The sequence below is a fragment of the Sebastes fasciatus genome, chromosome 4, assembly GCF_043250625.1.
Source record: "Sebastes fasciatus isolate fSebFas1 chromosome 4, fSebFas1.pri, whole genome shotgun sequence".
Classification (NCBI taxonomy): Eukaryota; Metazoa; Chordata; class Actinopteri; order Perciformes; family Sebastidae; genus Sebastes; species Sebastes fasciatus.
In genome coordinates this window covers 8,090,154-8,106,305 of record NC_133798.1, presented here as the reverse complement: position 1 = coordinate 8,106,305, position 16,152 = coordinate 8,090,154, and the positions used below count along the sequence as shown (strand labels likewise).

Sequence of the window (16,152 nt, the reverse complement as noted above, 5' to 3'; positions counted from 1 at the left end):
TTTCTCATACACAGGCAAATCTTGTATTTACCAGAGATGTGCTCATGGAAATAAATCATTCAGCATGTAAAAAGCATAAAAAAAACGACTAATCGACTAAAGAAATCTTAGTCGTTTAAGACCAAAACGGCCGATTAGTCAACTAATCGACTGCGAGCGGGCAGCCCTAATGTAATATCAAATATTGTTGGATTTCTTTTCAGTTAATTGTTTTTGGATTCCCTGCCAGCCCAAACACATAAAATCAATGTTTTTTAAACTTCTCCAACCACAAAGCATCTCTATCTTTGACCATGTTGGAAAATAACTTGAAGACCTGAAAGATTACATAATATCTTTTGTGACATTACAAGCCGTCCATTGTGGTTCTAGTGGTCACAGGGAAATAGAAAGAATCCCCATTAAAACAAAGTAGTTGGGTCAATTGTAGAGGACAGCTGTCACTCTATTTTATGACCAAAATGTGGGTCAAGTGTGTATAAGCACTCCCTTTAGAAGCGCTAAGCTTAGCTTAGCATTGGTGTGATGATAGCCTACAGTATGTGTTGTCCTCCCTCACCTTCTTGAGTAGCCGTGTGGAGTCCTCGCTGATCTGCATGAACCTCATGATGACGTTGTTGAGGTAGATGTCGCTCAGTGTGGCGTGGTCCTTACTCTCCCTCCTCACCTGGTTCAGCAGCAGGTACCAACAGTTGACTGGGGACAGCAGGTTCTGGTCTTTCCTGAATAAACCAGGGAAACAGGCAGGTGTCAGATTGGCTGGCAAAATGAAAGGCAGGGATTGGTAAAGATTTAAGATATATTTTTTGTTATGTTAGTTGAAATTCTCATCACATCCCGACAGAAATCAATAAATCAAATGCTCTGACAAAAAAAGAAAAAGAAAATAATCCGGTATCTATGGCTGTCGCAGGACTGTAAAAACCTGTACAATTAATTCATTTAATTCGGCCCAAATGTAAGGATTGGATGGGCTACCTGTCTGCCTACCTGCCAGCATGCACTCTGCCCGTGCACTCATTGTGTCCCGGAGTCTTCCACAAGCTGCTAGCTTGACAGCTGTGAGTACTAACAACAGCAATGTTCGCCGTTCACATTCATTATGATATGTTGTATGTTGTTGATATGTTGTTTAAGATAATTTTGGGGGAGTGGCTTTGGAGGGAGGCCTAAAGTAACGGACAGTCAGTGTTGCCAACTTTCTCTCTAGATTCAGGGACTTTTGGAGCCAGTTAGCAGCTGATGCTGCTAGCTTCTTTCATCGGAAAAGAGTTGGCAACACTGAGCTTGTTTCTCCAGCTGGATCCTTTTTAAAATCTAGTGTACTCTAGTGCTAGTGTCTCAAGATCCCCCACCCTGCCTTTAATATCCCGGTGTCATCGATTTACTTCATGTTACTAATATGAATTAGAAAGAGGAAGGGGCAGTGGATAGGAAAGAATTGGTTATCTAGGATGTTTTGATGACTCAGCATTTTCTTGTCCATTAAGTCACATGTGTGATGCATTAATGAACAAGAACACACATTGTCACAGACTGAAACCCCCCCTCCACAGTTAAGCAGTATAACTGAGCAAGCAGGCAAGTACAAGTTAGAGGTGTAAGAAAATATCGGAAATATCGAGTATCGCGATATTATGTTTTGTGATACTGTATTGATTCTCAAAAACACAATATCGGTATTTAATTAATAGTTACATGCAAAGACTCTTGGCAGACAGTGGCTCAGATTGCACAAAAAGTCCTGCTATGATGTTGGATGTTACAGGGACTGTGATTCATGCAAATGCAGATCCCACTGTTCTGATTGCATAAAAAAAGTAAGCTTTTTTTTACTCAGATTTTATGAATACAGTGGTGTCTCTATACTATGACAGTTGTTCCTAAAAATTGGATTGAAAAATTGCAATATATCGCTGTGCTTACAGTATCGCAATATATCACAATATATTGAATCTTAACCCCTTTATCATGATACGTATCGTATCGCCAAATTCTTGCCAATACACAGCCCTTGTATAAGTACCTATATGTGTTTATGGTTTGTGTCAGTGCATTTCAACAGTTTCCTGTGTTGTCTGTATCCATGTCAATGTCTCAGCCCAAATTACTTTAGATAATATTTGTCATTTTCACAAGGAGATAGTGTCAGTTTCTCAACTGGCAGGACGTGACTACCAGCACCTCAAGTGCAGCAGGGCCTGTTACAAAAGCAGAAGCGAGATGCGTCATAGGCCTCCCTTGGTGTTAAATGTCCCATATACCGCTGGTTCTGGGCCTAAAAAGCTCTCCATATATTACAAGGACTACGCCGTTACATTGGAAATACTTTGTATCAGTGACATTTCTGGGGCAGAGCTCTTGCAATGCTCTGAGCCAAGCTGACTTCCTACAACCGGGGAAGAGCCACAGGCTTTAAATACACTTAGTGGAATTGAGTTGGAGAAGCCATGGATGCATTTCAAGTGAAGATGAAAAGTAGAATTACGTATGAACTGTGACAGCAGACGACTGACATGCAAAGCGAGGGAAGTGAAGTCACAGCAAAGGGAAAAGATAGAGATCTGAGTGCAAAAAAAAAAAGCAAAAGAGTGAAATAGTGGAGCCTGAGAGCTGTTTCCTGTGCTGTGTGCCGGCTGCTTACAGGCTAACTGTAGGACATTGTCCAGGCCGGAGCAAGCTGGGGGCCCTGCATAAGCACTGGCCTGCAGGCTGACTTCCTCTGAGTTAACCTATAACATTCCTCCTGCCTGCTAAGAGCAGCGCAGAATATGAGTGTGTGTTTGTGTGTATTAGGGAGAGGTTTTAAGGTTGGGGTCTGGGGACAGGTCTTGCAGGAACCATATGTAGACTCGCCTCTGCTCTCCCCTCACATAGTTAGTTTGCATAGACAGGCAGCTCTTGTCAACACAACAGGTGAAACTCCGCACTCACTGGCAAGTGACCCAGCCCTGAACTAGTACTCGGCCCTGGCACAACATCTGCTGCAAGAGCAAAAAATGAAACGAAGCATTTCTCCAAATGAATAACTGATACAAACATTCCAGCCGGCTGAAATGTTCCCGGAGACTCTGCGAAAACAGGAAGCAAACTACATTTGATAAAGGCAGAGCCAAACACGCTGACATGAAAAACATCCGAGGGCGCAGTCATTTTTCAAAGACACCAGGAAGATGGTGAATGAAAAAACTTGATTTAGCTACAAGCTGAGTGGTGCACTGATGCCACATGCCCGGGCTATGGGACACGTGCAAAAAGGAAGAGAAAGCTAGAAAGAGAGAAAATAAGTGAAGCGGTCCCAGAGCTACAGCAGCAGGACTGTTGGACAGCATCACACATCCCACTTTCAAAGAGTAATTACCATAAATCCTTACTGCATTATGTATCAGCAATACTTCCATTCTATGGCACCGAATCTAGATATGTGAAGACAGCATGTGTGTGTGCATATGTGTTTATTAATTCATGCTCACTTTTGCATGTGCAGATGCATAATGTCCAAGCGGCCACTGACATGAAGCTGGACATACAGCAAATCATGAGCCTCTGCAAAAGCGTATAAAATAACCTCCTAGATTTCCAAAGCATATGTTTTTGTCCACCTGTGATTATTTTGTTGCAGTTGTGAAAAGATAAAGATGATTTGATTGGGGATGCGACACAGCTCAAGTGAAAGCCAGAGAATTTTCAGTCAGGACTTGAATTGCCTCCTCCTCTTTGCTTCAATCCACCTTGCTGCTCAAAGCACAGCGGGACTCCTCGCTGTGAACAGTTTGACCTAATTTAGCACCGGTACATGCAAAGGTCTTATAAAAATCCAGAAAGTCGCACAATAGACAGTCAACAAAAGCAGCGCCATTCCTTCACATGAAGTCCATTTTTTAAAATGAAAGGCTACGTCAAACACAGGAATGACCCAGAATTCAAAGAATAAAATAAAGCAAAATTGTGCCCCAAATGAGAGAACTCTGGGGGAAGTTATTGAAGTACCCAAGAGTTCCCACGTCACACATGGACAGTTCTTAAAGTACCTTGTATGTTTGTTATCGGGCTGACCTACTAAATCAGACTTGGAGGCCTGCAGTGTAAAGAGGACAGAACGAGAAAACAAGGGGAGGGGGGACTGACACAGGCCGTGACGTCAAAATAACCTCTGGGAGTTGCTTACCCCCGCATAATGGCAGGAAAATCTCTCAATGTCATCATTTCCCCCTCAGCCGGGGCAGGAACTGGGTCAGACAGACTCACAGACAGACAGGCGCGACCCCGAGGGGCTAAAACACAGGCATGAAACTAAAGTCCAGGACAAGACAGGGAGAGTAAAAAAAAGTACTTATTAGCAACTTACTGGCTCCTATCAATGTGTGTTTATGTCTTTGTTCTTTCCATTCACGCAGTCTAAATGCAGCAGTCACAGAATCAACGTCAACATACTTGCACTCTTGTACAGTAGCAGGATGCCGACAGTGAAAGATAATCACCACTTCAGTATGCACGGTATTGAAACAGGAGCCCTTATCAGCATCAGAGGCAAAATGGCAAAGTCCTCTAGTGCCCAACTGATAACATCTTTCATTAATGAACTGCGGTGGCGGCCTTTATAGCTGCAGCACAGTGACAGGCGCTCACCTGCAACGTAGGCGTGCAGCTGCTACCACAGCAAAGTTATCACAAAAGGAAGGTTCAAGCTTGAAATTTAAAAGGCATGCAACAGGGTGCCAAACCCTAATTAATCATTCCAGTCAAGTCGTTCTGTGAATAACAAATGGTTGTTAAACTTTATTCAACTTTATTCTTTGGCACTCGAGTTGAATGCGCTTAAGATGGTAATGTCTATACAGTATACAGCCCCAGCATGTTCTACACCTTCTTTTTTATCCTCGCAGACAAAGAGAGGAAGTCCCTTAACCAGATGCTTAATTCTGGATAAAAGCTGCCTATTTAAGTTGATCCCAGCTGTGGCTTTGGCAATATAAATAATTCAATGATTCCTCTGCTCGCCATCTCCATGTCCCTCCCTGAACAAACTTTGCATAATACAGTACAGTATCTGGCTGTGTGCATGTGTGTGTGTTTAAGAAAGAGTGAGAGAGACAGAGGAGAATGTTTGCTCATATATATGTGTGTGTGTGTGTGTGTGTGTGTGTGTGTGTGTGTGTGTGTGTGTGTGTGTGTGTGTGTGTGTGTGTGTGGGTGTGTGTGTGTGTGTTCTGCAAAGGTAGGCAGGAATGAATGGCTCTCCCACAGACTGCCGCTGTAGGCTGGACACTGCGTTGTGGGTCTGTTGTTTTGTTTTCTCACAGGAAGGAAAAAAGGAAGACACTAGTGGAATTGAACTTTTTCCTTACTGTCATTAACACACATTTATGTCCAAACCCATAGATGCATCTGCAGCATTGCCTGACATCCTGGATGCTATAAGCTCTGACTGTTTTCAAAGAGCCAGTATCGACAGCTCACAGAGACCAACATAATGCACCGTGTTGAACAGCATGTGTTCTGTAGAGTTTCCTGACTCAACTTTCAAACACCTAATCATCATTAGAAGTTTAACTGGGACTCTTTGAGGTTTTTTTTCCATTGCTGCACAATGCATCTTCCTCTGGTGGTAATGAAGAGGAAACACAAAACACACAAAGGTCTCTTCATGTTTAATTCTGAAGCCAAAGAACAAATTTTGATGTAATTGTAGTTAATGTAGTATCACACTCACACCAGTAAAAAAAATAATAGAAGCAAATACGTGTTACTTAAAAGGAAGGAGTGTTTTAGTCAAGGAAGCTGGATGACTTTGCATGACTATGATTTTCAGCATGTACAGCAAACCTGCAGCTGAATGTGGCAAGGACACTAGCCTGTATAGATTGCATTATTGCCTATGATTATATTCACAAACAGGAAAAGAAAAAAACCTTCTGCATTGTTACCTTTTATGGCATAATGAACTATTCCGCTTATTATGTATCCCTGTGAAAAAATAAGTATTCTTACAGACAAACATCTAATAGAGCTACACTCAGCATCCATAAACAAGCACTATTATTATTAAAAAAAAGACTTATTTGACTTATTTCTCAGTAGGTGTTTTTCACAGGTCATCACTCTAAATAGGAATTTGTTTGTTAATCTTCTTTCAATTTCTCCCTATAATAGGTGCTCAATACAAGATTGGGAGTGTAACTATTGCCTCTGGCTCTCAACATGGTGATGGCTGAGCCGACCATGGATGTATTAAGAGAACTGGATACAGCATTGTAGACGGGCTCACGTTCATTCCTATGAGAGTTGCTCAGTGGCGCATGAATGATGCCAAAATGGCTTGACTGCTGAGAGATAAAGTACCCGGATCATTGGGCCCATAGAGCAGAAGCAGTAGCGTTTCCTTTAACTCCGCCCGAGTACCATTGTTTGGCCACTACGAAAATTTGCTTCACAGCTAGGCGCAGCAACACTGCTGACAGAGATAACAGTGTTAACCTGAGGGGGTAACCAGAGGTAGGCGCTACGCTTTAGAAGCGTCGGTTGGGACGGCGTTATCAGCTGTAACCATCATATGAAAGCAGTGCCGGGCAGTGATTATGAGCTAGCCAGTAGGGCATGCTGACATACACGAGCATGCCCAAAAAGCATGTACGGCCGGCCCTGCTACATCAACAAAGCAAGGAGAAGCTCAGATTACACACACAGAGGGACAGCAACTTCACTCTCATTACTTTTCTATATCTTTACACTGCAAATAGTTGTTTGCCGATATAATAATGCTCTGGATATCGTATATAGTACCTTTAATCTGCTCTTAATTGCTCCCTTTAAACAAGTGTAATAAAATAAAAATACGAATATGTGTCTTTAAAAACATCCATCTTTACTTTAGAGATGGCATCGTCCATCTTCCTCTGCTGTCTTGCCACCAGTTTTGTCAGACTCCAAGACAGAAGTACAGCTCGACACAGGGCACCTCCCCTGAAGCAAGATGGATTCCTCTCCAGAAGTGGGCTGATGCAATACTCCCACAGGTGGCTGAAAGTTAACTTTATCTCACTCCTGTAGGGGATTCTGAGCTGAACTCCTGCTGCGCCAAAACCTTTCCCTAAATCCCTTTCCTGAAAGGCAAAAAGGGTTTTCCGTACATATTGGTGGTGCAATGAAAAAATATTTCCCCTCCACCAGCAGAGGCCAAGCTTTGATCTCCAGCTGCGAAACCTCCAGCTTGGTCATGAATACCAACAAACACAAATGGTAATGTTTGAAGCATGGTGGGAAGCCAGTGTGGGATCATGTCTGGGTACCTTCATTAGCAACATGGCCTGTATGAAGGGAGGTGGCACCATGGAGTGATAGCATCTACCTCCGCTGCTACATGGATGACGTATTTCTGTAGGCCAAACAGGAAGTTAGCATCGCCCGGGATCCCTCAACAAAAAGCCAATGGGATTTTTCTAATGTAATTTGGATTATTGCCAAAAATAAGCTATGTGGCAAACAAACGTTTTATGATGCTTACACATTTTATTCAGCAAGATAATCTTCACAAATGAACACCTCTTTTAGGATTTTTGAGGGGTAAATGTAATCGCCAATGCTAACGTTAGGCTATAAACAAACTACACCACTGTCGTATGACTTCAAGTCACCGCCACTAAGCTTAAGGTGGACTAGCGTTCGGCTTGATGACGTTTAGTAGTCTCATTTAGCCACTTGTTAGCAACCGCCTTTTTAAAGACACCTAAAAGCTTAAAAGAATCACGAGTGGGGTATTTCTGGACGTATTTTATGTCGTAGAACAAAACGTTAAAATCTCTTAAGTTTATTTCAGACATCTTACTAAAAACTTATTTAAAAAACCCATCGACTTCAAGATGAGGGAACCATAAGTAAAAAAAACAAAACTAATTTCTGGGTTTCAGAACTCACTCTATTGGTGAAGATTCTTAGCTAAAACACATACTCGCTGTGTATCGAGAGGAGGCATGTGGCTGTCTACAGAGGAGCTGTCTTCTAAACACATCACACATGCAGAAGTGGATATTAATGCACTCTTGACTGTTAGAGTGACATCTTGTCAACTTGCCTCAACATCAGTTATGTAAACCAGATCAAACAATGCAGCTCCACTGACAGCTGCAGCAGTGGCCCCTTCAGAATGCAGCTTGTCTAGACTAATTAGCCACAGATTTCACTGCTCATTTTAAAGCTACTTTAGCATTTTGTAGCTCCGCCAAGCTGACCTGTCACATGAATACTGGCTTAAAGGCTGCAGACAGAATGAAAACGCATTTTTTTCACACCACAGACAAGTCCGTCCAATGAAAACAACCCGGAGACTATGGAGAGCACAGAGGCCTTACTGTACGTGTGTTGTTTATGTGAATACAAAAATACAGGCCAAATGATTTAAAACCCACAGGAAGGTTTTTAATGTTATTCAGACGTCTCGTATTTACTTAAAAAATATGCTCCTATCCACTTGCCAAATGTTTACCCTGTGGATGAAGTGACCGGGCTGTACACATCACGCGATGAAAACCACAGAGCGCCATACCAGAGTCCCTCCGCCAGCTACACACATGGGCACACACAGCTGCTAGAGCCATTGGAGCTTCAGACAGAGCGCAGGGGCTATTTGCAGATGGCGAGGGCAAACATACATTTTATTTTCATTCCCACCACAAGCTCAAACAATATGCTAATGTCTGCTTTTTCCACAAGCAGACTCCTACAGTGTAATAAGGCCAAAAACTACAGCACGCTTAACTGTGTCAAGATCCTCAAAAAGGCTCAGAGTCTAACTGTGATGCACCATGAAGATAGAGAGACACACTTCCTCTAAACAGTTTGATAAAGAACCTCATATCATCTGATCTTTTTTCATGTGCACTCCTCAGCCAATTTAACTCTCTATGAGACACAGACCAAATTAAATTCAAAGTTTAGTTTCTTTTCCCACTTCTCTTATACGTTTTCATAACGACACAGTGACACTGTTCTATTCTCAGTGAGCATGTACAAGTAGAGCGGGGTATCAAAACTAAATACTCTTTCAGTATCGACCCAAATATGTCCGAAGAATAAAGTATCAACATTTACTTTGTCCAAAGTTAAATCACGATTGATCGCACATTTGTCATCTGTTCAAAATGAACCTTAAAGGGAGATTTGTCAAGTATTTAATACTCCTATCATCATGTGAGTGGACAAATATGCTTCCTTTATGTAAATGTATGTATAAATACATTATTGGAAATCAATTAGCAACACGAAACCCTCACAGGTTCTGCATTTAGCATAAAAAATATGCTCAAATCATAACATGGCAAACTGAAGCCCAACAGGCAACAACAGGTGTCAGTGTGTCAGTGTGCTGACTTGACTATGACTTGCCCCAAACTGCATGTGATTATCATAAAGTGGGCATGTCTGTAAAGGGGAGACTCGTGGGTACCCATAGAAACCATTTTCATTCACATATCTTGAGGTCAGAGGTCAAGGGTCCCCTTTGAAAATGGCCATGCCAGTTTTTCGTGAAAAATTTAGCGTAAGTTTGGAGCGTTATTTAGCCTAGTTCACGCCAAGCTAGTATGACATGGTTGGTACCAAGGGGTTCCTTAGGTTTTCTAGTTTCATATGATGCCAGTATCTTCAATCTAGCTTTAATACTAAGCCGGGCTTCAACTAACAATTATTTTCATTGTCCATTAATTTGTCTGAAAATTGTTAAAAATATTGATCAGTGTTTCCCAAAGCCCAAGATGAAATGTTGTGATCAAATGTCGTGTTTTGTCCACAAATCAAATGTATTCAGTTTAGTTCAGTCATAGAGGAGTAAAGAAACAAGAACATATTCACATTCAAGAAGCTGGAATCAGGGAACTTTGACTTTTTTTTCTTGCAAAATCAATCAAACAGATTATCAAAACAGTTGGCGATTAATTTAATAGTTGACAACTAATCATTTCATCGATTAATTGTCGCAGCTCCAATTGCATATTTTGTTAATCTTCAAAAAAGGTGTTGTTTTGGTATTGAAACTTTTCAATAGACATCAGAGAGATGCCAAAAAGAAAGCGTAAATTCTCCCCATAAAATGTCTACGGCACTGTGAACAATACAGTACTGTATTGATGTGGCACATGAAACTAAACAAAAAGTCAAGACGGATTTTTTATAAAGCTCCCCAGCTATGTTAGTGTGACATAATAGGCTAAAACCACACGCGTTAACGTAAACATTGCATAAAGTGAAACAAAGCAATAGTTTTGTATATGAGTTTCCTATGTTGGAGAGGTAAAGATAGCAGTAAGAAAAGGAAAGCAGTCCAGCACTATCAGAGGGAGGGCATAATATTTGCAATAAAGACATTTGAGAATGATTGAAAGATAAATGACAGAAACAAAAACAAAATGTCACCACCAAGCTGCTTTTCTGTCTTCATCTGACTGGCTTAGGATATGATATGAAGACTGATACAGCTCATCAGCACAATAATCCCATCAGAACACAGAGATCCAATCAACATTATATTGAAATCCAGTAAGACTTCCATCTGGCCGCCACAATAAAATAACTTTAGAAAATTTAGAAGTGAATTAGACCAGCAGACTAAGATGACAATCCTCATTGTGATTCACAAAGAGTATTCTCAAGCCCATAAATGAACCCAGGTGACATCCCAAACACTAAGACAGCATCTCCTCACTTGTACTGCTGGTGATCCTTGGTGCTGCGAGTCTTAGCCATGAAGCGTTCGGCCAGCTTCTCCAGGTTCCTGGAGTACTCCATCTCAATCTCGGCCTTCTTCCTGAAGAAGTCTTGGAGGTCCTGCAGCAGCTGGACCCTCATCTCCGTCTGCTGGTCCAGACATTTCTGCTGCTCCACCAACTGGGCCCGGATCTCTGAGGAGACCAAGGAAGAGAACAAATAGATTAGGGTGGAAAGCCAGAACCTGGAGGCTGAGAAATTAGAGTTTTGTTTTGCAAGGAAACCATCTTTGACTGAGCATAAGTACTGTAGTGAAGAGCACACAAAGCCAGACAACGGGACAAATCACTGTTCTTGAACTCTGAAAATTACACTCTTAAAAACTATTAAGGTGCACAACCCAGATTTACAAATCAGCATGCAAACATGAGGGATGTGTATTGGCAAAAATCTGTCAATACGATACGTATCATGATACAGGAGTTACAATTCAATATATCACGATATATAGCGATACTGTAAGCAAGGCAATATATTTAAATTTTTTAAAATCTAATTTTAAGAACATTTTCATAGTATAAAGTGAAAAAAGAGTTTGGGATCTGCATTTACATTTTTCACAGTCCCTGTAACATCCAGCATCATAGCACTACTTTAAGAGGTCACATAAACTGAGAGGGTGCATCTGTTTGCAAATGAAATAAAATATTGACAGAGTTAATCTTTGCATGTAAAATATTAATAAAAAATTGATAAAGTGTTTCTGAGAATCGATACAATATCACTAAACATAATATCACGATACTCGTTTTTTTTTTTACATTTTCTTACACCCCTAGCAAACATTATACATCTAAAAATCGAGAAAAATCAGCAAGACGTGTATTTACAGTACAGTATACTGTATGTACACATCATCAGTACTACAGAACAGCCCAATGCAGCTTATTATCCTTTAGTTATAGGTCTTCTCAATGCCTGTCGAGATGTGAGGTTGGCAAAACTGGTCTCAGGTGTTTCATTAAGGTTAAAAATATCTCCAAGATGCATGAACCTGATTCCCAACACACCCAGTCTCACACACCCTCATCAGTGCCTGTGACTGAAAACCCAAGCCACTTATGAAAGCAGAGGAGCGACAGCAGGCCTCACTTAAACAAGTTGTATATGCAGGTAAATTACACTCTGAGGTCCTTTCTGAAAAATCACGCCTGTCAGAGCGCCCCTCATTTAAATTTACATCCTTAACATGACAACTTGGATCGAACACACACACACACACACATACACACAAATACATACACACAGCCACAACCACAAATTGTTTCCTCTGTGTGTCCTCTCTGGCCAGGGCCATGTATAATGGATTTCTCCTAATGGAAGGCAGCCTGGGCCAGACATCTTCAGCAGAGGAAACGGATTAATGAGGTGATTTAGAGCCACGCGGACACCAATAGAGAGGGGCACAGAGAGATCCCTCATATTAGAGGCAAAAAACACTAAGGCTGCAACATGCCTTCACACATTATTAGTACATCTCACTCGACTGGGTGCTATTATAAAAAGGTAAAAAGCTTTGAAGAACTTACTGGCCGTTTCTTGGCACCACAACAAAATATGGAAAATAACCGGAATAAGATCAGCTGAACAGACGAGGATAACTGTTTCAGGGCAGTTTTGCAGTTGTGCATTGTATTGTCCCCACTTACAGTTGATGTGGTATTGATAATGCAAACACTAAAATGTAAAGATCAAGTACTCAATAGAGGGTATTAGCACCCTTAGCAGACTCAAACCTCAATGAAGTGTTCTGAATTATGCATATATGCGCATTGATCACCTTTCATAAGGGATAAAACCCAGTGCAGCGCAGAAATATTACGTGTAATAACGTATTCAATGGAGGTATAACCAAAGATGTTCTATAACAAAGATGACACATTGGTTTGAAATGGTATACACTTCCTGTCTCCTAAGTGGTTGTGGTCATGGCATGTTTGAATTCTCCCCCCCATAGCCCCACCTCGTTTGGAAGTGTTGTGAACGTCGTGTGGATGGATGAAATCAGATTGGGTTATATATATGCATAATATATTTATTTTCTTTTGCTGACAGTAGATATTTACACAGCTAACAGCCCTATTTAGCATCACGAAAATGAGTTAGCCAGGGAGTTAGCGAACGTTAGTTGCCAGATCTCGCAAGAATGTGTTGCTGAGAAAGAGAAAGGTCTCGAACAGAGTTCATTTTCTCCTGATTGGTTTGTCTGAAAAATGTAATTTTATTGTCAGAAGAATGCTCAAAAGAGCATATACATATAGCCACATATAGTGGCTTGTGAAAAAGTGGGTCCACTATTTACTTTTGTGACTATGGGGCGAAAGAATCATTCATAATCTGTGTTCATATATACTTCTCCCATTGGAGTTAATAGACTCAGGACATGCTGCTAGTCTCCTAAAGGGGTGTGGCAATGGCAAAACCCACATGACACAGATACAGGAAACTGACTCCCAGTGTGCCGTCTCCTTTCTGAACTGTCTCCGGTACAACCCTGTCTTCTTATGTCACACAGTCTTCCGGCTCCTGAATAAGCAGCTCTGCACAATTACCAGCTTTCTGAAAGTTACAATGTTATCAGTTTTACTTTTTGTTAGTCATCGCTTGTCCTGTTGAGTGTCCTCATTCCCTGGCAGGGTGGTTCGACTGGCCACATAAAATAGTTTGGTTGTTTTTGTGGCTAACAGACTCTAATTTGGGCACTATTTTTCCTCCTTTGATGACTGTGAGATCTGTGTCACTGCTGACACATGCTGCTTCCAACATACGCTTTCCAACTTAGTGTATGTGATCTGCCTGTGTAGTAGTCTCTCTGTAATTGTGATTTATTGAAGTTATTAAGTTGTTTTTTTCATGTGCAGTTGTTCTTATAATTGTCTACCTTTTTTATTTATGGCAATAGCACCCAAACTGACCACCTGATTTCTGCAACAGTGAAAACACACGCTTGGCCAAGAATCTGGCCAACCTGCTGCTTAATGAATACTCTCATTAATATGGAAGTAAAGTGGACTGAAACGAAGATAAGTATTTGACGAGACAATTAGACAGCAACAAATGCCTTTATGCCAAAAGATCCCAGAGAGCCTTCATGGGATACTATCAATAGTTCAATACGTCAAGCAACTTAATGGCCAATCAACTGCTGACTCAATTAGAAAGCTTCCAGTCAAAGAGGGGTGAGAGTTGCATCTGTGTGTATGTGTGCGAGTGCATGGGCACATATCCTTAATACAGTAATCAAATTACCAAAAGGCTCCGCTACATTCATCAGTATTAGGTCTTCTCACAGTCTTGATGAATTAACAATTTACGTCGGGCTTATTAGAAACTGTTGATTGTTTTTTGCATTTCCAAGTAGCAGCTCTTTCCTTCTGGCACTCACGAGGAAATAAACCACTTAGACAGAGACAGACAGAGCACAAGGGAGGCGTTTCAGCAATACTAAATTTGAATGAATGCTTATCACAGCAGTTAAGACTTAAACAAACAGTGAACCACGAAAATCATTAATGTGGACGATGGGACTTCAACAGCAAAGCAGAGGTTCAAGAACTCAAAACTTTAACATCAAGTACACCAGGCCACTTGCAAAACTGGGAGACCACCACTGAGCACTAAGAGGGAGGTACGTTTTAAATGGGACTACATTAAAGTCCACCAGGCCTCCTTATTTGATGAATGGGTAAAGCTTCCAATTGCTTCCATCTCCAGAGGATGTGGGGATTAAAACAAAGCTACCGTGGCACTGACACAAAGGAGCGTACTGGATCATTTAACACAATTACATTCATGACTGCACACGGAAACTCATTAAATCATTCATTTTCCGAGTCAAACACTGGCCATTGAAGCTGTAGCACCAAGTTGAAGCATGGAAGAATTAATGTTAAGGAGCAACCACCTGTCAGAGAAAATTACAGCTTTTGTACTTCCTGACACTAGGATGCGTGAAAAGTCACTTTTTAGTTTAAGGAAATTCAGCTGTGACAACAGACTCAAAACAGGGTTATGAGCCAGAGGAGGGCAGATTTGAAAATGCATCTATTTCTCTCTATTTTTGCCTTCCTTCCACACTAAGATGGTGTTTTTCAACGCAAAATCAATGCTTTTCAAAACTGCTTTCCATTTGCCTGTTAAGATAGTGACTTTCTGTCGCCTACAACCCTCCGTGATAGCTGATTTTGAATTTCAACATAGCGAATCATACAACACAGCTGTTGTCATTAATCAGTTTTCTGTTTGATTGATCTACAATAGGGATTTAATCAACGGTTACATTACAGCCGCTCAGAAATTACTGATCATCGTGGTTAACAGGTGGCATTTATAAGTAATCAAATCACAACGTATACTTGTTCAGTTCCAGATACTGAAAAATAGTGTGTCAAAGACTATAGTAAAAGACAATAATAGTATCAGTGATCAAGAGTGGAGGTTTAACCTGCAGAGACAAAACAGAGTGAAAGCTAGAATAATGCTTTACCAGAAATATACATAAGCGTCTCTGCAAACCTACACAAAGAGGGGTGTTATGGGTAACTGTAGGTCACAGAACAGCTGACGCGTACACCTCCCAAATCTCAACGGTGTGTCATGTGGAAATGCGTATCAAGCAAGCTGATTGGTTGATCCAACTCCTTGTGGGAGGTGGGTTTGAAACAGAGAACACTGTTGCATAATGTTGTTTGCCAACCCAAAAGAGAGTAAAACAATCTAAAACAAACACAAAAACATCCAAAAAAGTGTGGACAAAGTCATTAGCACATGTAAAAAGCGTTGTCAGGTCTATCCGGCTTAGTGTGGACATGACGTTAGTAGGACTGTCCTCGAGCAAAGCAAATTCTTAGTCGACTAACACTACTAACACGACTAACAATTTCGGGGACTAATCGATTAGTTGATTTAATCAGTCTGTGAAAAGTTTCTCCACAAAGAATCACACAAAAGCACCACTTTAAATCTTGTGTTTACCAGAGATGTGCTCAAGTTTCTTGGAAATAAGTCATTCACCATGAAAAAGGTATAAAAAAAGAGACTTAATCGACTAAAGAAATCTTCATTGTCTAAGACCAAAACAATCGATTAGTCGACTAATCGACAGAGCGGGCAGCCATAGACCTTAGATTATGGTCTGACAATTACATAAGAGAAGTTATCTATTCCCATAGAGGCAAATATTTGAAATCAATAACTAAGTTCCCTTTGATCATACTGATGCTTCATATGAATCCCCTGCTGCAGGCAACATTAGCTGTCTGACTGGTTTCTCACAGAATTAACACGACCAGACTGGCACACAGGACCTTTCTACAAAAATCTAACCACTGTAATCCAAAAGTTTTTCCAAAGTTGGATCTATCTCACTGTCATAGCAAGTGTTGCTCTACTATT

The 16,152-nt window shown here is 41.0% G+C and overlaps 1 protein-coding gene across 6 annotated transcripts in view; it reads right to left on the bottom strand.

Moving 5' to 3' along the window:
• srgap1a (SLIT-ROBO Rho GTPase activating protein 1a) overlaps positions 1-16,152 on the bottom strand; it is a 102,833-nt gene that overhangs the window by 56,715 nt on the left and 29,966 nt on the right. For all 6 annotated transcript variants that reach the window (XM_074631789.1, XM_074631791.1, XM_074631792.1 and 3 more), the window contains exons 2-3: positions 10,697-10,892; positions 560-722 (exon numbers count right to left, since the gene is read on the bottom strand). In XM_074631789.1, coding sequence (XP_074487890.1) covers positions 560-722; positions 10,697-10,892 — 359 coding nt within the window. The remainder of the gene's footprint in view (positions 1-559; positions 723-10,696; positions 10,893-16,152) is intronic.